The sequence below is a fragment of the Lepidochelys kempii genome, chromosome 10, assembly GCF_965140285.1.
Source record: "Lepidochelys kempii isolate rLepKem1 chromosome 10, rLepKem1.hap1, whole genome shotgun sequence".
Classification (NCBI taxonomy): domain Eukaryota; kingdom Metazoa; phylum Chordata; order Testudines; family Cheloniidae; genus Lepidochelys; species Lepidochelys kempii.
Window position 1 is genome coordinate 76106728 of NC_136389.1, and position 23316 is coordinate 76130043.

The following is a 23316-nucleotide window of genomic DNA, read 5'->3' on the forward strand; positions in this document are numbered from 1 at the left end:
GTCAAATCTTCAAGGCAATAACCAGCCAAAGCTTTCATAACTGAGCTGCTTTTTACCTCAAGATGAATGCCAGCTCAATTGTATTTGTGTAGAGTAATAGAAGAAACAGTCAGTGGTTAACTGAGTCAGCCATGTGTGTGATTTGGGTATGTACTGCTACAGATGTGTATACATACATGGAAGTGTAAATCTCAAGGCTATGATGAGACATCCATTAGGTGTTAGGGAGTAACCTTAGCTTCAGCTGACAAAGTTTTAAGGGGAGAAAGGTTCCCATTGCTGAAAAATCCTCTACAAAAATGGCCTAATTAGATTTATGAAATCACCAGATCTTCCATTTCTGTGTATGGTGCATGTACTGTATTTGTATGTATATTATAGTTAAATACTGCAACACTCCTATAAATGTATATACAGGCATATAACACCAGATGGTATGAGCAGTTAATGAAGTTAATAAAAACTAAAATTTTAATAAACCGTTATAGGACTGCCAATTTAATGAAACCTTAACATTCTTTTAACATGCACAAATACATGAAATCACAAGCCTCAACAATTTTATTAATTCATTCTCAGAAATCAGCAGCCTCTTATCAGAGTCATCAAAAGAGACTCATTTGTGAAACTGGTGAAGACAAGTCTGAGCTGAAGTGTCCTGGGTTTTAGTGCATATATCCAGTGTACCTTCCATGAAAGACTACAAAACAATGAAAATACACATAGATGACCTGTTCTCTGCTATATGTACTGTAGATATCCGTTACCTATATCATGAACATTGTAAAGAATAGCGTGTAGATCTTGAGCATGCCCGCTCAATTGTTATTTCAGCGTGCATAGAAGTTATACTGAATCAGTTGAACTACACTTAGAACATCTGTAAGAACAAACATTAGCATTTCATGGCTTCAAAGCACAGTACAACTAGTCCTCAGTGCACACCTACAAGGTAGATATTATCCCAGATGTAGAGTAGTTATGTGATTTACCACAGAGCAAGTTAAATAGACTATATTGCCCGATAGAACATTTATGCTGGAATTTCAAGAGAGGTTTCAGAGATCATCTTTATTAAGCTTAGAGAAGTGATGAAAAACTTTTTAAAAATTGCATAACTTTGTATGATCCTGACTAGAAGACCGGTATGTTGTACTTACGTGCAGAATATCATAGGGAAAAGTTTTACTAACTGGTTATACTGAGAAATTACACCAGTAAAGAATTACACCAGTAAAGAATTACACCAGTAAAGTAGATGGTCCACATACCTAAAAGATAACATATATAACATCAGGGTCAGTATACTGAAGTCAATGGGAAATTTTGGCTCATTTAGGACTGCAAGGACCCCACTCCACATCAGCTATATGTTATTCTTCAGACCTGTAAGTTTCTGGGTGAATATTGTGCAATATGTTGCACATTCAGGAATATCACTAAGTAAATGTTTAGCTTTAGCACATAGATTATTTGATATATTCCAAGGCCAGAAGGAACTATTATGATCATCTAACCTGCCCTCCTGTATAACACAGGCCAGGGAACTTCCCCAGAATTATTCCTAAAGCAGATCTTTTAGAAAAACATTCAATTTTTATTTTAAAATTGTTGGTGATGAAGAATCCACCACAACCCTTGGTAAATTGTTCCAATGGTTAATTACTCTAATTGTTAAAAATGTACATCTTATTTTCAGTCTGAATTTGTCTAGTTTCAACTTTCAGCCACTGGATCATGTTATATCTTTTTCTGCTAGATTGAAGAGCCCATTATTAAATATTTGACCCCCCCATTTAGGTAAGTCACCCCTTAAGAAAGAGAAGGTTAAGCTAAATAGATTGAGCTTCTTGAGTCTGTAACTATATGGCATGTTTTCTAATCTTTTAATCATCCCCTTGGCTGTTCTCTGAACCCTTGCCAGTTTATCAACACCTTCTTGAATAGCGGACACAGTATTCCAGCAGTAGTCACACCGGTACCAAATACAGAGGTAAAATAACTCTCTACTCCTGTTCAAGATTCCCCTTGTAGTGCAGTGGCGGTTATTCCTCCCGCTGTGGGTCGGAAGGAGGCCACACCTCCTCACTACATCACCGGGATTACTGTCAAATATCAGGGGGAATTAGAAAACTAGTTGCTCTCAGCGGTTGGGGCACCAAACAATCTGTGGGCACTAGCCCTCAGGTGGGGACAGAGCTAATGAGCAGTCTGCAACAAGAGTCTGCGTGCTCAGGCCCTGAGGCAGGGCGGAGCTGACAAGCGGTCTATAGTCTCAGGCCCCTAGTCAGGGCAGAGCAATTAAGCAGACGGTGGGCCCTGACCTTCAAGCAGGGCAAAACTCCCAAGAAGACTATGGGCTCTGGCCCTCAGGCAGGGGTAGAGCAATCAAGCAGCCTGTTGTCCTAGCATTGGCAGATGGCAGACAATGCAGGCCCTTTGACCTGTGGTGGGGAGGTGGCATGGGGTACCTGGACCCATCTGACTTCACCAGGTCCCAGCCCAGGGCCCTAAGAGTGGTGAAGTGTTCGGCCACTGGGTCAGCGGGGATTCCAGCCGCAACACACTGACCTGGATACTGGCAGCAATGCAGCCTGACTGTAGTCAGCTGTCCCTGGGCTTCTTCCTTCCCCTGGTGTGTACCTGGATCCCAGGGTTGTCCTCCATCTCACCAGGATATATGGTAGAGTGATAATCCCAGCAGCGCCTCGATGTCTGCGGTGGTTGGTGGCTCTGCAAGACTGGGTGAGTCGTCAGGGCAGCAGAGGCCCTCCTCGGTGTCCCACTCCAGTAGGGTGACCAGCTGTCTGGTTTTCGAACACCCAGTCAAAAAGGGACCCTGGCAGCTCCGGTCAGCACCGCCGACTGGGCCGTTAAAAGCCCGGTCAGCAGTGCTAAGGCAGGCTATTCCGTACCTGTCCTGGGGCACCGCACTGCACCCCAGAAGCGGCCAGCAGGTCCAGCTCCTAGGTGGGGGTCCCATGGGGCTCCGCGCACTACCCAACTAGCACCGGCTCCTCACTCCCATTGGCCAGGAACTGGTCAATGGGAACTGGGGTGGGGCGGTGCCTGCGAGCAAGAGCAGCGCGTGCCATGGACTTTCCTATCCCCCTCCACCTCCACCCCGGCCTAAGAGCCGGACCTGCTGGCTGCTTCCGGAGTGCAGCACAGAGGCAGGACAGGCAGGCAACCTGCCTTAGCCCCGCTGCGCTGCGAACGGAGAGCCGCCCACGGTAAGCCTGCGCCTCAGTCCCGACCCCCTGCCCCAGTCCTGAGCCCCTTCCTGCACTCCAAACCCCACATCCCCAGCCCCAGCCCCCACCCCAGAGCCCATACCCCCTCCTCCACCCCAACCCTTAGCTCCCCTAAAACCAGAGCCCCCTCCTGCACCCCAGAGCCCACACCCCCCCGAACCGCAACCTCCTGCCCCAGCCCAGTGAAAGTGAGTGAGGGTGCGGGAGAGCAAGCCATTGAGGGGGAATGCAGTGAGTGGGGGAAGGGCCTCAGGGAAGGGGCGGAGCTAGGCTGTTTGGTTTTGTGCGATTAGAAAGTTGGCAACCGTACGCTCCAACACTGGCGGTCCAGGGAGAAGCGTCTGTCTCCCTCAGCAGCTCCCCTGCAGACTCGATCTCCTCCTGGGTCAGGGTTCTGCCTGGCTCAGCAGCAGCGACAGAGGCCTGCAGCGAGCCAGGCACATCTGTCTCTTTCCCTGGCTGGGCTCTAACTGAGCTGGACGTTCCACCTCTTGTACTTCCTGTCCCACTTCTCAACTTCTGGTGGGAGGGGCGAGTCCGGCCTGACTGCATCTACCTGAGCACAGAGAGTGCTTTGGAGGGAGGCCACACCTCCTCACTACACCCCCATTTATGCTTCCAAGAATTGCATTAGCACTTTTGGCCACTGTGTCACACAACTCATGTTCAGCTGATGATGCATCATGACCCCAAAATCTTTTTCAATCACTGCTTCTCAGAATAGATGTCCCCATACTATAAGTATGGCCTACATTTCTTTGTTGCTAGATATACACATTTACCCATATTGTTTGCTTGCATTCAGATTACCACACATAGAATTCATCTATTCAATGTTTATTTTAAAATATGTAAGGAACTCAGAATCAAGTTAGATTAGCTAGATAGTCAAATAATTATTCTGATGCTATAGTGAGGAGTGGGTATCTATAAATTTATGTGGGTTTTTGCAAACAAAACATTTAAGACAATGAGAAAGAAAATTTAAGTCAGGTGGAAATGGATAGATATGTATTTGTAGATAGTCACTCTGCTTAATTAAGGGGAGAAAAACCCAGTGGATTACAACTGTGCTATAAATAACTTGTAACAAGTATACAGGCAACAACTTAGTCCAATTAGTTTGTATGTGAGCATTTTTCTGATCTAAAATGTAGCTGAACATTTTATGAAAATGTTTTTCAGCCTCTTCTTTGTTTCTTAAACACAGTTAAGACTTCTAAAAAAAGAAAAAGAGAAAAGATAAAGCAAACTTCAGGCAGTACTGGTCAGACCTCTGTCTAAACAGAGACATAATAATTTATACTTTGAAAGAGTTATGTGATTCCCAAATCATCTCCGTCACATGAATCCAAACTTGTCTCAGTCTGATGAAGTCTCTTTCACTGTCCAATAGGAACCTGCATGTTTCAAAATGGATTGGGGAAAAAGGGTGTTCCAAATCAGGCAGATTAGTACAGATGTATGAATTACAATACTGTTGTTTAGAACTGAAAGACTACCAGAGTTCACGTTCTGGAGCTATGTTTTATGGATTCAAATTCCAACACTGTGGTTGTGACTGGTAAGTTTTTTATTTTATTATTATTTTTTTTAATTTGCTTCCTCTTTTAGCCAGACATGGAATGCACACATGCCTGATCTTTGTCATAAACAGTTCCCTGGAGGGAAATACAGTAGCAACTGGTCACAGTAACAATTCCAAATGGAAAATAACTCACTGCTGTGCCTTCCTAAGAAAATCAGATGTATATCTGCCCCTTTATTGCCATCCAGTTTGGTTAGTTGTTCCCTTTCTCTCTCTTTTTAAAAAGAAATCTTTGACATCTTCTCCTGTCAGTTGTGTAGCTGTCGGCAGTATAAACTGTCAGCAGTATAAACTAATGTTAGATGAACCTGACCCAAAAGGAGCTCTGAAGCAGTAAAACTAGGTTGCATCACGCCGGCACATAATCAGGGTCTAGAATTACAACAACACGTGGCAAATTTCAGGGTCTCAGTTTCACGGCAAGGTAAGAGAAAAATCACAAAAGGAACAGCAGCCTCATCACTGCTAAACTAGACCATTAAAATTAAGTATACCAAATAAGCACACCTGAGCATGCAGGTCAAGGCATCAGATTTGAAAGTTTTCTTTCTAGCTATAGGTAATCCTGAATCACAACTGCAGACCCACCAACTACAGAGGTTTTTGAGCTTTAAAAAGTTAAAACTCTTAAGAAATGCTGCTACCCACTGTAGCTCGACATGTGAGTTGCTGGATAATTTTCCACTATAGGGCATCTGAGGACGTAGGGATGAGGCTGAAGCTACATCAACATATTTGCCCATGATGAGCTCCTAGTTAGCTTTTCCCCTTACATGGTCTTTTAGGCAGAGACTCCTCCACTTGTTGAAATAGCTTTAGAACGACGTGTCTGTTAGACGCACAGGTGCCACTTAGAGGTAATAATAGAGAATTATCATAGCGTGCCTCAATCCCATTTTTCACCTGCTTGTAATATAAACTTGCAGGCACTGCTCGCAGCTTTATTATCAACTACCTAATAATATTTCATCCAATTTGATTTTTATGTTGGCTTAACTATTTCAGTACAGTAAGGCCTTCTTACAGTGATTTCTTTTCATAAAACAGCTTTACCCGAAGCAATAGTTCTTTCTGACCAGAGCTGTAATTTACATATTGCATTGTGAGTCAGTTCAGAACTTACATTTTACTATAAACAGAGTTTCACTCTGACTTGGTCCCACTATATTCTTCACTGGAAGTGAAGTGGAACAAGCATGGAATGATCTATATTTCCTCTTTGGGAAGAAAGGGGGTCCTTTATCCCCCCCCCCCACACACACACACACACACACACGACAGTGAAGCCTGTGAACCTCATTGCCACAAGTTATCGTTGAGATCAAAAGTTTAGTATGATTTTTAAAAAAGTATTAGATATTTGTAGGAAGAAAAGGAAAAAAGGAAGAAAAATAAAAAAGAAAGGGAAAAGGAAAAGACAAATATTATAAGCAATTTAAGGTAGGTGTACCAAGTAGGTGGCCTAAAAAAATCTGTGTTTTTTTAAACAGAGTCACTGCAGCCTTTATACTATAGCTAAGGCTGTATAGTTTCCATAGAAGTAACATACTTTTTTAGGGACGAAAACAACAAATTTTATGCACTTCTGTGATATTTTACTACATTTTTGATACTCTTTCTTTCATTGAGGTTTGTTAATTTAAAAAACAATGCACTTTAAAAAATGGGGATTAAAATAGCTTTACAGGCTTATCTGTATTAGTTGTTGCACTGACCAGGATCTAAGACATTGCCTACAACCCACAAGTGCATACTATCTGATGTGATTTGGGATGAGGATGCAGAGAATGGGATGAGTAGAGCTAGTGGGGAATTTTCCAAATAACTGTTTTTCCTGACAAAATGCCCTTTTCAACCAAAATGAAAAGTGGTCATTTTTTCATTTTTGATGACAAAATTTTAAACAAAAATCAATTTCTCTTTTTTTCAAAAAACTGTCCATTCATCTCAATGGGCAACCTCTTTCACTTTCTCACTTTTTTCCCCACCTTTTCCACATGGAAAAAACATAAGTGAGAGAAAGTGGGGGAGGTTTTACCTACCAAAACAACGCAATTTTTTCAAACCATTTAAAAGAAAATTGATTAAAACATGATCGTGAAACATAATTTACCTTTTTCAATGAGCTCTAGCGATGAGGATTCTGTAGTGATAGTAAATGGAACAGAACACAATTTGATTTCAACACCTTTTCCTCTAAAAACTATTTCAAATCACTCAACACTGATGTAGTAGGTAATGATGGGGCTGAGTCTCCTATTGTGTGAGTAGCTCTATTGGCTCCAACATATCCACTGACTTCAATTACACTAGCCACCTAAGAAGGAATCACTTAGTAAACATTCCAGGATCAGGCCCTAAGTGGATGCATGTGTTCTCTGTAAAAACGGAGACAATAGAATTCCCGAAAGTATTATAAAGGCTGTGTCCATCCGGTCGACTCAATCCACAACCAAGAATATCAAGGTCAAAAAGAACAAGTATATGAGTGCATATAGGTTGGGCATATAATCCAACTCATGGTAATTAGAGTTCGAGCATAGTTTAATAGCACTTCTCTTTGGTTTCAGGCTTTGGTTCCTTTCGACAACACCTTGTTAACTCTAGCTGGGAAGCAGTGAAGGTAAGAACTGAAGAGGTTTTTCATGCAGGTCCACTTAGGAAACAAGAAAGGGGGATGCTTTGACTGTAACTTTGTTCCTTCCAAGAAAAAAAAGGGCAGAGGAAAAAGCAGAAACTGCTGAATGAGTAAAAGATGAAAATGCAGGTATTACTCATAATGCTTAATTTTGCTTTGAGGTTTTTAAATCTGCCTTTTAAGTAATAGCCTGGCCTTGAAGAATTTAAAAACTGGACATATTTTTGCTATGGTGCCAGAACACCACCTTCCAGTATCGAAGAAAATGCAGAGGCAATACGTTTGTTATATTTCGTTATATTAAATGAACTGAACTAAAATTGTATATTTACACACATGCTGCATATATACACACAACCACCTTAATTACAGAAACTGGAAAAGAATCACTTTACTACAACAATCCCTAATAGTCTGTGGAGGATCCTCATTACCCACCGTCGTGTCACATAGCTATGAGCAAAGATCATGCAGTGTCCCTTGGCTCCAGCTGTGCCTTTTTGTTCAACTTTGCCTTCCCACTTTCAGTTGTTACCAGCCTCCACTGCTAATACTGAAAAACAAGATTATTCAGATATGGGTTTTCCCATTGCTGGACTCTGTCTGTAACAAAAACATCCCTGAATTCCACCTTGCTACAGCCAAGGAAGATGAGCTTTGGAAACTCCTTTTTGCTCCCCAACCACATGGGAGATCTGAACACATGTCTCGGAGACCCAGATTTGATCATTTCATCAATCTACTGCAGGTGTTAAAAAAAAAAAAAAAAAAGGTGGTTTTCAATTAATATTTGGAGGAGTCCACATTTCCTGGCAAGCACCATTTCCCCAAATCAGGTAAATTTCTGATTACATTTCAGAAGCATAACTTAAAAGGCTCATCTGGTGTTAAACCAAGCCAAATCCAGGTGGGAGTTTACCTCACTTCCTCAAATCTGATTTAAGGTTGTTGCACTCAGACATAAGGGGAGGCTGAACTTGACGTATTTCAGAAGCGGGCACTTGGCTAACTGTAAAACAACAGCCCATTCCATAATATTTGAAAACTGCAGTATTGCAGCAGCAGGTTTTATATGATTTATTAGTTGGGTATTTTAGTATCATAGCACTCTCAAAAAGGTTAAAGGCTGCCATAAGTATTTCTGAGCAGCAGGAGCAGCTATAGATTTCTGCTGAGTGTGTGTACGCGTCATCTCTGTTCAGGACCATTTCCAGCAATTTGTAACACACAAAATGGCTGCTGCAGCTTTCAACACACAACCCTACCCCAATTCCACTTTCTCTCCTTGGGCATTTATTTGTACAATTAATCTAAGAGAAAGTCTTTCACACAAGCTGTATCAACGTACTTTGCTGAGTCACATGGACAGACAGGACTGCAAAGTAGAAAAGAGATTATGAAAATGAGATTTGAAGTGAGATAGAGAATGGATGAGGTGGAGGGATTGAGGGGGGAAAACCGGTTCCAGATGATAGTAGAAAAGCAGAAGATGCAGAGAATAATGGTGAGAGTACACAGCAGGGCTGAGAGGAGCCCAGGGAATGATGAACAGAGGTGGTGGTCGTGGTCTGCTAGGATGGCTGAAACATGTCCATAAAGAAAACAAGAAAAAGAGAAAGATAGGTGCAAAATTCATCTGGACCATTGAATACACTAGGACCCAATACAGGAACAGCAGAAGTAAGACGTTAGTGCACCATAACAACTGTACTTGGTGATGATGCAGTGTCCACTGCTACAAGATTACATCCTTTATGCAAGCTCTAATGATAGCTATTGAAGATTTGACTTTAATTAAATTGAAGTGCAGTAAAGCCAAGATTATTGAGATACTCCCGGTTGGCAAATTTTCCCCAGGATCAAACCAGAAACCAACTCCTCTAGGAATACAGTTGTCTTCAACGAATGTGTACAGGAGAGAGCAGGGGATGGGGACACAGATCAACACTGGAGGGGGATCTTAGCGTTTGGAAGAAGAAATCCATTAGGCATTCAGTGAAGTGATGAGAAGGTAGGTAATCCAATCCGTATAGGCTACTAAAAGCAGAACAAACACTTCTATTGTACCTTTCAATACCCCAAGCATATCAGGAGGCCTATAAGTTATCCCACCCCAAACCACAAATATTTATCACTTGACAATACGCTTGGTCATCACCAACTGATTTCCATTGGTCCTAATTTTAGACACAGTATCATCTTATGCTGGTTGAAAATAAAACACGTTCTTTATCTGCAAGCAGAACAGCCTAATGCCAGAACACGCTGATGAAACAAGTTTTTGTAACATGTCATGTGCCTTCTGTGCCAGGAAATTATGTAACGATAGCTAAAACATTCTATAATTAAAAATACCTACGTCACAGTGCACAGGGATCAAATCCCCTTCTCTCGGCTCCAACACCCTGTATGTGGGATTAGTTTCTGCTTGTGTTGGAGATACTGCCTTGATTTCTGATTCCATTGTGGTGCAAAGAAGCAAAATCCAGATGATGGAGAGAACAGAAAAACAGGAAGAGTCTGGAACTTTGATAGACCAGTGGGTTGTTCTGGTTGGCCTGCACTTAAATAGCAATATGGGGCCAAATTCCACTTGCCTTGGTCAGACGAGTAGTCCTGGGGTCTTCAGGAGGCCTACACACACAAGCTAAAGTTAGCAGAATTTGGCATGTACATTTGGTTGGTCTGAGCTCCTGCTACTCCTTACACAATCCTCCACATTCCTCTTCTAGACCCACTGCCACCAAGGACTGACATTACAGGCACCCTCCTTCTAGTCAAGGAGAACTGGGCCAAATCCTGCTCTCCTTATTTACACTGAAAACCTGTTGAAGACCATGGGAATTTAACTGGAATAAGGCAGGATTTGGCCCTCCATGTGGAGCTTTTCAGCCGCGACTCTAAGTTGACTGGGGGTCTGTGTGTGGATCACTAAGTGATGCGAGGCAATCCTACCACCCCAGAGGACCAACCATTAACACACCCAGGACTGTATAGCAGTAGTAGCTTTACTGACCACATCCATTCAGGCTGGCTGTCTATCTAAAACTAGTTGGCACGCCCCTAAACACTCTCAGCATCAGGGCTTGTGTAAAAAGTCTGAATGACGTGGCAGTCCCAGCAGCCACCGATCTGTAGGTCAGAGTTCAGCTTGCTCCCCAGTTCCTGCAGGAGCAGGGCAGCAATCACAGAACCAAAAAGCATCGATGCAGTTTCACCCTCAGTACTCTTCAGCATGGAGGATTATAGGCAGATTCCTCTCATCCTGGGAACAAAGACTTCTCTCCCTTGAGCCAGACCTTTCCTCTTAAAATCCCGCTTCCAGCTGCCAGGCACTCCCTCTCAGGTTGGCAGCTTCAAACCTCTCTCTTCAGGGAGTGGCAGGTACTTTGCTCTTCCACATACGATTACTGAACCCTTCTTGCTAGCTGTAGGATACACTCCCCCATCCCAACCTCATGGATCCATTGAGAGCAGTCTTTCCTTCTGTTATTTCAAAGCATTAGTCAGGCACACAAATGTGGGGAGGGTCATTTGGAGGATAGTGCCTCTGTTTTCAGTGACTAGGCTGAATTCCCCTTTTTTGCCATCCTGAGAAGCCAGAACACAAGAATGAACGAGCCAGTCTAGGTCCATGACTGCTACCAGGCTCTGAACTCATTCATACTGTCCTGGAAAGAGACACCCCATTCCTCACCCAGGAAAGGACCAGTGAAGGTAAGTCCTCCAGGCCTGCCTAGAAAGGCTGCAAGAAAGCAGCCAATCAGAGTACAGCAGGCATAGTTAAAAGGCTGCAGGGCTTGAGCTAGTCAGTTCCGGGCTGGGACCAGAGGAGTAAGAAAGGGTGCTTCTTGATTGATGCTGGAGGTCCAGGGAAAACCAGCAGTTGGGTTCTGGTGGCATTGGCATTTGGTGAGGGAGAAGAGGAGTGAGGAACGTCAGCCCTGAGATAAGGGTGAAGAGGAAGGAGCTACATGGGAAGCAGTCCAGGGAATGCCGCAGCAGCAACTATTAAAGAAAGCAGCAGGTAGTTGCTATTTGTAGGGTCCCTGGAGTTGGGACCTGGTGTCCCCCTCCCTCCCCCAGCTGCTGGGGAAGCAGCTTAAGCCCAAGGGATAAGACTGAGTATTAAAGGTCTGAGAAAGGGGGTAGAATTTGTACAGAACACCAGAGAACTGCTGAGGACAAAGTCATCAGGGAGAAAGTCCTGGGGGCAATGCTCTGTACCAGTACAGGCATGGACTTAAAGCGAGCCCAGAAGGTACTGAGGTCTGAGCCCAGAGACAAGGCTAAAGACATTAACAAGGGCACAGGGACAGGACTTTTTACCCTGGAAGTGGTTCCTTCCTAGGTTGAGCCACTGAAGACCTGCCTGACAAGGGCAACAGCCAACAGAGGGGACCGGGAGCAGAGAGAAGGGGCAGGTTTGCACTCAGCTGTCAGGAGGCGCTCACGAGACATCTAAAAGGATTTTGCTTTCCTAGTTGGTAAAACACTGCATTTGATTGCCTATTTTGTGATATAAATAAAATACACATAGCATGTGTCGAATACCTGCCATGTTTGCATTAGCATGAGTTCACATCTCAGCCCAAGAAGATACACACGCAAGGCATCCATCAACATTACTGGGAGTTGCATCCCTAGATGTCCCAGTCTTCAGAAAATACACCGCTTTAGTACTTAGGGGGAAAGGACAAATCAAAAGGAAGTGAAGATATAAGTGGTTCTATCAATTCAGGGTCACTGAGAAATGCTTTAAAGTTTTTACTAAACACAGGGCCTGGCACGGTTGACTAGTGCTGGAAAGACTGAGCTTTCCTTTTAGAAACCTGTCTTTGTAAAGTCTTCCATGGCTCTTATAACTCCAGTCACCTGAAATACCCTCTTAAAATATTCATGAAAGTGCAGCAGCAACTTTTAGCTCTTGAAATGTGGAGCATAATTCTCACTTTATGGGAAAGCAACACACACAATATATTTACCTCAGATCAGCTGGCAAATTACAGTCAGTGACTGCAGAGAGATACGGTGGGTGAGGTACTATCTTTGCCAGACCTGAAGAAGAGCTCTGTGAAAGCTCAGAAAGCTTGTTTCTTTCACCAACTGAAGTTGGTCCCAATCAAAGATAGGACCTCACTCAACTTGTCTCTCTAATATCTTGGGACCAGCATGACTACAACAACACTGCAGTCAGTGATTGACAATTTGGCTGCTCAGTGTCATTCAGAGTTCCCTCAGAATCACAAATGACTTGAATTATTTACTTCATACTATAGACCCACCTAGTCCCCTCCACCTGACCCTGTTTCTAACTCTCCTTCAAACAAGGTCAGGTGTCTGCCATGTGACAACAACCAATAAATAAATCAGGGGAATGCACAATCAAGATCAGTGTCCCAACTAGATAACAGGACTCAAGCCTAAACAGAGTGGCAAAACTCAGCATAATTAGTCTATTATGATTGCATGAAAAGGGAAATTGTCAACTATTTCTAAAAGCCAGTTTTTCTAGCGGTGGCTGAGACACAGACCTCAAGCCCTGTTCTTTACTCGGCTATTGAATCTGTGATTTTAGGAAATTTGTCATTTAACCTCTCTGACTCACTTTAACCAGCAGTGAAGAGACTGTTATTTTATCTACCTCAGAAGGTTTTTGTGGCGCTTAATTAATGTTTTTAAAGTGCTTTGAAATCCTTCAGTGAATGGGTACAGAGAATTTAAAGCTATTTTTAAAGGGTTTTTAATTTAAATTTTTCAGGTTTCCTTTATTTATAAAACATTCTGAGGAGCTGAAAGTAGATCTGCAGCCCTTTAAAAACCTCTTTTTACATTTATTTACATGTTTGGTAAACATATATTTTAATTCCCTGATTCTTACCCCAGCACAATACATTTATAACACCGCATGTGCAAAAGCGCCAGCATGATTCTGTGCCTAATCTGCATGAACAATTACTTTAAAATGTGTGTGAAATCATGGTAACTGACTGCATGAAAATGCAGTTGCGTATCTGTCTAGGTACTGTTACCCCCTTTTGACCTGAGTAGTTAGCCAATATTTGGAGTTTTGTGGGTTGTTTCCATTAGGAGAAGTTGATGATGGAGTCCTGTTTCCTTAAACACAATAGGACTCAAACAGGAGGGAAATTTTTTTGTTCATGGTTCCAAGCCTCTTTCCAGCCAGTCCTCTGCCCCAAAATTTCCCTTCTCTTCAGGCTATGTTTCCAGGGCATCTCTTGCTGTCTGCTTGGCCTCTCTCTGCCTGTTCTCTGGCTGCTACTTAGAGATACACACCATCAAACAATACCCAGCAAAACCTTCCATCGACAGAGCTCACTCTCTGGCCAGCCTTGCATGTGGCTTGTGTATTGTTTCAACTAACTTATTCCAAAAAAGGACCTTAACAGCTTCTTACATTTATTTTGAATGAAGGGATATTACATCCACCAGCTTCACCACGTCACACCCAACCTCCATCATAACAGTATGTATTTGGTCCTCATCACTATAATATTAATGTGACCCATAATATTTAATTGATTATTGTCTTCATAGCAACCCTGTAGAGTAAGGAAGTATCATTCCCATTTTACAGGCAGGGAACTGAGGCAGAGGATAGGTTAAGTGACTTGTCCACTGTTACATAGGTAGCCTGTGGCAGAATCAAGAATTGAACCTAGTAACTTAACCTCGACTGTCCTGTCTCCCTCTGACTATTTGTATGCTTACATTGTTGCCAATTTTGTGCACAGAAATGCATGCATGTCGTTGAGAAAAATCTAGTCCATGTCACCAGGAATTGGCCCAATTCTGGGAACCATATTGTACAAGGCTTACAATATTGCTTTTGGCCTTGTCTGAACATAAATTTGTACTGGTTTAAACAAACTTTTTTTGTTAAACTGGTGCAAACCTTTGTGTAGGTACTTGTATTCCAGATTAAAAGAGGCTTATTTCAGTTCATTTTAAGCCTGTTTCTAGTTGATTTACAGTAAACTATGCCTGGTTTAAACCAAAATAAGAGTGTCCACATTGCCCTTTCACTAAGTCCGTTAAAAAGTCACAACTTCAGTTAAAGTACTGCAACTTTTCATATAGACAAGCCCTTAGTAAACAGGTAGCCCTACAAATTGGTACCTTGTTTGCTCAATGACTAGTGTCCTCCTAAAAAAAAGTCAATATCTGGAGGATAACACCTCAGCACGTCCTTCTCTATTTGAAAACAGATTGAATTTGAGGAATAAACTGCTAGGAGAGCACCCTGTGACTATTTAATTATGTAAGAACTTCCGGGTATTCCAAATTATGGTCCATGACAGTATCAGGTGGTTTCTAAAGCTCAAGGTACCTGCTTACCCAGAAGCTGTCCCATTTTATAATTGCTACACCTGAGCTCACATGTTCTTCCTAGATTACTGTTGTCTCCATTCTTATAGCGTGGTGTTTCATAGGACAGTCAGCACTCTGGCAAGGTTGGGCCATGCTCCCCGGGATCATTAATCACACAGCACCCTACCAAACACTGCTCCTCACTCTTTGGAGGAGCTCCCCATGAACATCCACAAACCTCATTATCCTCCTCCTTAAAACGTTCCTTTGTGGTAATGCCTACAAAAACTTGAAAACAGTTAAGCCGTTGGTGTGCAGCTACCACAGCTTATCATGCTGATCAGTAGCATCTCATTGTTTCCTTGTACTCCCTGTCAGTATCCATTTGTGGTTTCTTGTCCTATACTGAGATGTAAGCTCTTTGAGGCAGGGGCAGTCTTTTTATTCTGTGTTTGGACAATGCCTAGCATAATGGAGGCCATGGTCCACGATTAGGGCTATAAGGAACTATAGTAATACAGAAATAGGCCACGTCTATACTACACACTTTGGACAACACAAGTTACATTGGCATACAGCCACCAAAGTTGGAATGCTTGTGTCAGTGCAAAAGTGCAGTGCACCCTGGGTAGTATCAGAGTGTCACATGCTGCCCTCTGGCACAATGCTTTTGGGGAAATTTTCCCCATGTGTTGTGGGATAGAAACGACCCAGGAATCTCTGGGAGCTAGGGGTCAAGTTCCCAGCATGCAACTTCTCCAGCCCCTAATACCGTCCGTATCCCATAATATCTGCATTTAAAAAAAAAAAAAAAAATTACCACACACCGTGGGACAAATTTCAGTGCCCACCACCTCTGACAGAAGCACGGAGCCCTCAGAGCTCTGCACTATTCTCATAAACATTGGAAGCACAGGACACGATTCTCCCGTATCTGCAGACTTGCAGGAAGTACCACATCAACGGGGGACACGGCCATTTATTCGATGAGAATTTGCTGACACAGTGAAAAACAATTCAAGGTTGCTGGTGGTGTTCATGGACGCCGGTGGTACTTCAGCCAGTGCTCATTTCACAGGCCCAGGTGGGATTGCATTGTAATTCAGGTATGGGGTGACAGGCCGTGGCTGCAGAACCTCTAGATGCTCAACCCAGCCCTCCAGGGACACGAAAAAGAAAAGTTGCACTGACAGCAGAAAAGTGAGTGCCAATCACACTGTGGAAGCCTGCAGTGCCAGATTGCTACTGGTCAGTGGGAAACAATTTTGGAACTTTGGGGCCATTGCCAGGCAAGTGAGTAGGGCCATTAATTGTCTCCCGCTGTGCAGGACTGTGACTCTCTGCAATGTGCAAGATGTTGTGGATGATTTGCACCTATGGAGACCCCAGTCGTGGTGTGGTGACTGACGGCACGCATACCCCTATTTTGACACCTGCCTGCCTTGCCGTAGAATACATCAACAGAAAGGGCTATTTTTGTACAGATATGCAAGCGTTGGTGGATTACTGGGGATGCTTCACTGCTATCAGTATGAGCTTGTCAGAGAAGGTGAATGATGTGTGCACCTTTAACAGCAGAGGACTTTTCAGAAATCTGCAAGCAGAGACATTCTTTCCTGAGTGGTGGATTACCTTTGGCAATATTGAAATGCCAATAGTGATTCTGGGACCCAGCCTATCCCTTGCTCCCCTGGCTCATGAAGCCATTCACTGGCCACCTCAACAACACAAGGAAAGATTCCACTCACGGCTCAGCAGGTGCAGAATGACTCTTGAATGTGCTTTTGTTAGATTTAACCATTGTAAGGAAAAACGCATGCAAACGCTTATCTGAGGTCCCTTCCCCTTCATTGGGCTCATCCGTGCTCACCTGGAGGGACTGGCTAGACTGGGGCAGTCTCAAACAGGTCCTGGCTTGTGATATGGCTGGAGCCTCCTGCCGTGTCTCTTCCTCCACCTCACTGTTCACAGCAGGAGTCTCTGTCTGGGGCTCCTCAGAGGTATCCATGGTGCTGTGCTGAGGGTGTCTCCACCAAGTAGGACGTGCAGTTTGTTGTAATAGTGGCTGGTCTCTGGCTCAGCACGAGATTGATCGGTCTCCCTGGCCTGGTGGTACGCCTAGCCAAGTTCCTTTGCTTTCATGCAGCAGTGCTGCTGATCCCTGTCATACCCCTTTGCCTGCCTCCTCCACGCAATCTGCTCATAGATGTCCTCGTTACTATGGCTGGTCCATAGCTGCACCTGCACAGCTTCCTCTCACCACAGGCCCAGGAGATCCAATACCTCCTATCTACCCCTGAGGCAGGATTGCATGCAGCCAGCATGGCTGGCTGGACGGTTACACAGAAAAAGGAAGAGAGGCTAGGTGTGCTTGCCACTCTGGGCGATCAGGAAAAAGCATTTTAAAAACAAGCAGGAGGTTTGAAAGGAGACATGGGGATAGCTTCCAGTCTCCAGGACTCCAGGGCAGTGGAGTTTACAACGGAGACCAGCGCGGTTCATGTTGCAGGGAATGTGGCATTCTGGGACAGCTGCTGGAGGACTGTTGGGATCGACACAGGTCATACAGCGCCTACACTAGCTCTGTGCTATCCTCAGGAGGTTGACCATGGCTCCGCACTGTTTGGGGAGGTAGTTTTATTGCGTTGCCATGACAGGACGCGTGCGTCATCCAGAGCAATTTGGGCATAGAATCATGCGCAGATAGGTTGACGAAAAGCGGCTTGTGTCAACCTAAATCTGTAATGTAGATCAGCCTAAATAAAGATGATAATATTAAATTATTTAGGATCTAACAGAGATTGTATCTTCCTTTCTGTCCCTGATGCAGCCTTCAACACTTTGCGGCTAATCAGAATTCCTCCTGTATAAACTACGGGCCAAATTCACCCCTGCGTGTGTCGCCATTGATAGAGATGGAGCAATACCAGAAATGAATTTGGCCTAGTCAGTTACAATTCAAACTAAGAGTTCAAGAGGTGAATGACAGCAGCAGCTTTAACGTTTATTTTTGGTCCCCACGTCCTACAGAGAAGTTACAGTCAGTCACATTACCAAGGCCTTGCAGTTAAAAGAGGAAAAGATCTCATTAAATATTCAAACTAAATATGCTTTAAAATATAAAATGCTAATCGTAAATTGGCTCGGGTTTTATGTTTTTGGAAGCAGAGACACAGCACTGCATTCTTAAGCAAAGATGATGCAACGGCCTCTCAAAGACTGTCAGTGCCCGGAGGAAAAAAGGCTGGCAGTGTTCTCCAAATGTGTTTACTTCCCCACAGGCATTGTTTCCTTGCTCGTGTCACATAGTTTATTGAGCACAGCTAATCAATGTTTCCGCTGACAAGAAAATTGGAACAGTTTATTTAGGAAGTCAGTGTTCAAGGGCAAATTTCCCAGTCCACAGAGTTTAGACCTGGGCTCCTTCCATGCAAGTGTCCCTAGTGAGAAACAGGTCCGCTTTCCCTTAAAGGCACCGGGATGCGATCCCACCGTGCCCCTTCCCCAGTACTCACCTAGTTTCCCACCAGACCCTTCCCTAACACACACCAGATTCCTTCTGCAGATGCCTGCTTCCCACAGCAGATCTACCTCATGGCTTACCAACCACTCCCCTGCTCCCTTGCCCTTAAGCCCTACTGTCCTGACCAGAATCCCCCCATGATTCATCCGTTAACCATTGGAACAACTTACCAAGGATCAGGGTGGTCTCTCCATCAGTGGCAATTTTTAAATCAAGATTGATGTTTTGCTAAAATACATGCTTCTGCTTCCAACAGGAATTAATTCAGGGAAGTCCTATGACCTGTGTAGTACAGGAAGTCAGACTGGATAATCATAATGGTCCCTTCTGCCCTTATAACCTATGAATCCTTATGAATCTTCTGGATGCCCCTTTCAATGATGATTCCCTCATTTTGTCTTCTGAGGGTGGTTGGCTGGTCCCTCCTCCAATCTGGCTTTTTAGATGGTGGCATTATTTCTCCCACCCCAAACCCAGAGCAAGAAACCAAATTCTTCAGGGAAAGCGTGGGGGTTCATGTCTTTTATAGGCAAAGCAAGAGGAGAATCCCATCCCAGTAAGTAGCATTTCCCTGTATTGAGGAACCCCCTAGGGCAGCTAGGCAGATGTTCCACGGTACAGAGAAAACTTGTCCATTACAGCTGGGGTTCCTTGCACTGATGAAATCACCAAGCCTGAAATAAGTAATCAAACAACAAATATGGCCACCTCTCACAGCCTATTTGATTACAACTCCCTGCTGTTAATAAAATGAAGCTGCATATAAAGCAGGGATATTTCCCACTGTCAACCCTTTTCCCTGTCAAGAGTGTGGGAATTCCTCTTTGTCCAAAGCACCTAAAACTAGAATGAGCCCTAGAAAACAGCATAAGGGTGCATGGTGCCTTGGCAGAAATTGAACTAGGTATCCTCATGGGAATTTTGTATGATGCATGTCTCAGCAGAAGTGTAAGTTTGGCTCTTGAGTCCTTCGACAGGACAGTGTTAGTTATATCAAGGTTTATAAAACATTTTTCATAAGGTGGACATCTTGAGAGAGACACTGTCTCACGGACAACTTTCCTAGCATTGATTGTGTGAACCATCTCCCTTCCCCCTGATAATCAAACATCTCTTTGGCAAAAAAGCAATGGCTTACCTGAAAAAGTGACGACAGGAAAATATTTGACATATTTTAGCTTCTTTTAAAGTGATTTAGCCACTGGAAACAAGGAGAAAAACTAACAACATGTGACCAGCCATCTCTATGGACTATTTGGAAACTGCTAGGGTAGCTATGTTGCATTGCAGTGTACTCTCTGAATTGGACTGAAGTCTGATTTTTCACATCACCCTTTGAAACAATCTAATGCTTTTACAAGCCTGTGTTGCTTCTTTCTACATACAGGAGATGTCCAAGTTAGGCCTTGGTGAAAACATAGACCTACACATCATGCAACTGCCAGTGGCTTACCGAAAAGCAAAGGAGCTTGTCTGCAAAATATGGGGGACTCTTCAACCACTAGTGAGTGATCATTATATAGCTGAATTCTTTCGGTTAAATTAAAATTGAACCAAATAATACAGTCTCTGTTCAGAAGGTGGATACAGCTATATAGTCAGAAAATAGGATAGAAAAGGAGGATAGAACTCCTGAGCGTGTGCCGAGAAGTAGGGTAGATGGACCAGAGAAACCTATTTGAACTTTAAAAATCTCTCCCTCTTTTCAGCACACAAAACAAAGGGTAATATCTTTCAACCACCTGAAGTGATAGTGAGCAATGGAATATAATTTTGTCCCTCTGAGAGGGACAAAATGGACAATCAGGTCTTTGAAGGACAATGCTGTGGAGTGTTTTCATAGTACAGCCACCAAGAATATTAGTGCCAAGGATTCTCTATATTTTTCATTCTGTGAACCACTTCATCAGAGACAGAGCCCTTACGTGATCTCACTTTCTTCTCCCAACCTCCTACTGAGTGAAACAATATGAGAATCATTCTGTGGACCATCACCAAAGACTTCATGAGCCACTGGTGATCTACACCACTGGAAATAGTGATGCTTATAACCTTCATGAGGAGGGCCTTTCCCAAAAGAAGTCATTCAGTCGCTAGAATGGCTCCTGGCAGCTCTCAACAAGGATCTGATGGAGGGAAAGGGCCATTAGACAATCACCCAAAAGTGAACGTTAGCCAGACCATGGATGGACTCAGTGCCTGTTTATAGGAGTGTGAACTGTAACAGAGGTAGCTGAATGTGTGAACAAAGCCAATGTAGCTCTGGGCAAAGAGCAAAAGGGGTGAAGTGCTGGACTCTGACAGTAACTAAATTAAGCTCAGAAAAACAAACATGGAAAAATACATGGGGAGATTTTGGATGCACATCTGAGAAAGCATGGGTGTTGGAGGAATATTTCTCTCCTGTATCTAGTTTAGATGGGGGTGGTGCAGAGATACAGACCTCCTTTGGTTCCTTCACAGCAATCAGATGACAGCTGAAGAGAGCCTTTTACGGGCCGAACAAAAATCTATAGTACCTAGTCATCTATCTAGGTTCTTAGATGATGCTCATCATCAGGACACAAGTGTGTAGCCTTCTAGGATAGGATGACTGCTAACCATTTACTCACTACATATCAGTGTAAGAAATCTACCACATGAATGTTTGAGAAGTTTAAAGAAACAGCTATTATTCAAGAGGTGAATGTACGCTCCTTAGATACATTTTGGGCAACTGTTCAATTTGTTTTTTACTGAATCCCCATAAAAAAAATCTTCCTCTTATAAAAGGAAATGAGATCAACACAGAATGTCAGGCTTTTTAACAATGTTTTTGTGGAATAAATTTGAATCAGTTGTATACATATCACCGCTAGGAAAAAATATTTACACTTTTCAAAAAAAAATTTAGAAAACAAAAAATAGTTCATTATTGAATCTTGGGGTATTACATGGACTGGTAAAGTTGTAATTTTTTTATAGTTATGAAATGTCTATTTTACCACACTAAGGCATGTTCCTCTGAGTAGGCAAATTTTTAAATCAGGAGCACTTAATGAGAATTAGGAACATAAATAACTTTTGCCTAATAGAGACGCATTTATCTGGTATCAAGTGATTAAATGGAACTTACATATAGTGATGAGCATGGTATAAAATATATATGGTGCTTAACTATAAAATAAATAGTCTTGACCTACAACCCATTGATAAACACAGATTTGGGGCTAAATCTTGCAATCCTTGTACATCCAAAACTTTTTATTTAATGAAGTTTTGGGTGTGCAAGAAACTCAGGATTTAAGCTCTAAAAGAAGAAATATAGCTGAAGTACAGGAAGTATCTCTTATTGCAGCATTTTCATCCAATAGAGTATTTGTCATTTTAAAATGAGGCTTTTAAAAAAATCCTTCTTTGCTTAACTGGGAAAACTACTTATCTGGAATAAGAAGCTGCTGACTTTGATAGCTTGATTAAGAGGATTCTTTGTCCTGAGGGCAATGTCATCTGGAGTGGGTCTTTAAAACCTCCCCAAAAGTGTTACACAGTGTGAATGTCAGACAGGATTGGGGAGGTGCAGTTTAAAGTATCAACTAAAGCTTTATGATGAAAATTGGTGCAACTTAATGCACATACTAATGAGGGAATAGTTTAGCTTTTAACAATGGCGCTATATGCAGAATAGTGGAAAGAACTGCTGTAAGTTACAAAAGAACGCTGCATGTATCCTTGTGCTGAATTCCTGATCTGGCTAGATAAAACAAACAAAAGTCCAATTTTGTTCTACATTACAAAGGGTTATCTAAGTTTTCTGTAAAGAGGAGCTATAAGCAAGACACTCCACCTTGGAGCTGGTATTTCATAAACTGCTTGGCGCTATTGCACTGGATGTTTTTAAAAACAGGTCTGTCATTTTCATTTCCTGTTATTCACTCTGGTGGGGGCAAAAAAACAGCTTACTGTTCACATTGGACTCGCTTCATCCTCCAAAGCGATCATCATCCTTGAACAGTGTGGGAAGAACAAAGGCTACAAAGAGATGGATGTTTGTGGTTTTTGCCCAGAAGATGGCTGTTGTCTGTTAGATGGCCCAGAAAGGATTGAGTCTACAATTAATATGAAAACTCTCTGGAAAAACATTTCGGTGGAAGGGATTGATGTCATCTTTTCCAGAGATGCAGGAAGGTAAACACATTATTAGTGGGAGAGGAAATTAAAGCAGCTCATTTCACCTTCAAGAATCATTACAAGGACTTGCTCCCCCACCAATACATATATCTACTTAAAGTTAACAGTCACAGGCGTGAAAAGGACACGAGGGACTGAAAATTTAGACTGAAGATTTGCACAAAAAGTAAGGCCAATAGAAATGTTTCCTTAAATTTGTAAATTCCAGTAGAAACGATTTTTAAAACAAAATATGACAGTGACTCAAATTTTTCAGCACTGTGCAAGATAATGAGAAAGTGATTCTGACTAGCCACTGACTTCAATCCACTTTCATTGTCCAAATGGAGCGAGAGAAGCACAAAAGGTGAACGAGCAGCCTTCAGAGTAAACAAATTGATTTTAAAACTTTTTTTCTTAAAAAAAAAAAAAAGGTGCCTAGGGCAACTAAATTTTTTTAATGTGCTTCTTTAACCAATCTTTAAAACAACAAACAAAAACGAGGATTCTTGAAGGTCAAAATTAGTTTGTTTTTATTTTCAGACTGTTTGGGTCTCGGAGTGATGTGATATAAGAAAAGGGAAGAATTTATCCAGGAAGTATCTTACACATACAACATTTTTTGAAATTGTGCTACTTTTATGTAGGGGGATGGGAAGTGGGGCTATAGAGTGTGTGTGTGTATACACAGTTGGGTAATTTTCCGATCTAATTTAGTTTATGAGATCTCACAAAACAACGCATGTATAAGGATTTTTATTTTGCAGTAGCTATTGAGTGGATGCCCATCAAATCAAGCCAACACTCAAGGAAGGTTTGTTTCTCAACTGTT

At 42.7% G+C, this 23316-nt stretch overlaps 2 protein-coding genes across 2 annotated transcripts in view; one reads left to right on the forward strand and one right to left on the reverse strand.

Moving 5' to 3' along the window:
- Positions 1–4150: 4150 nt before the first annotated feature.
- Positions 4151–23316, reverse strand: part of IGF1R (insulin like growth factor 1 receptor) — a 309308-nt gene continuing 290142 nt past the window's right edge. Inside the window, exon 21 of the mRNA XM_073304258.2 lies at positions 4151–4473. Coding sequence (XP_073160359.1) covers positions 4455–4473 — 19 coding nt within the window. The 3' untranslated portion in view covers positions 4151–4454. The remainder of the gene's footprint in view (positions 4474–23316) is intronic.
- On the forward strand, positions 4785–22506 carry PGPEP1L (pyroglutamyl-peptidase I like). The gene is made up of 4 exons (XM_073361493.1): positions 4785–4818; positions 7413–7465; positions 19723–19839; positions 22273–22506. Exons 1-4 carry the CDS (start codon positions 4785–4787, stop codon positions 22504–22506), a joined length of 438 nt encoding a protein of 145 aa, XP_073217594.1.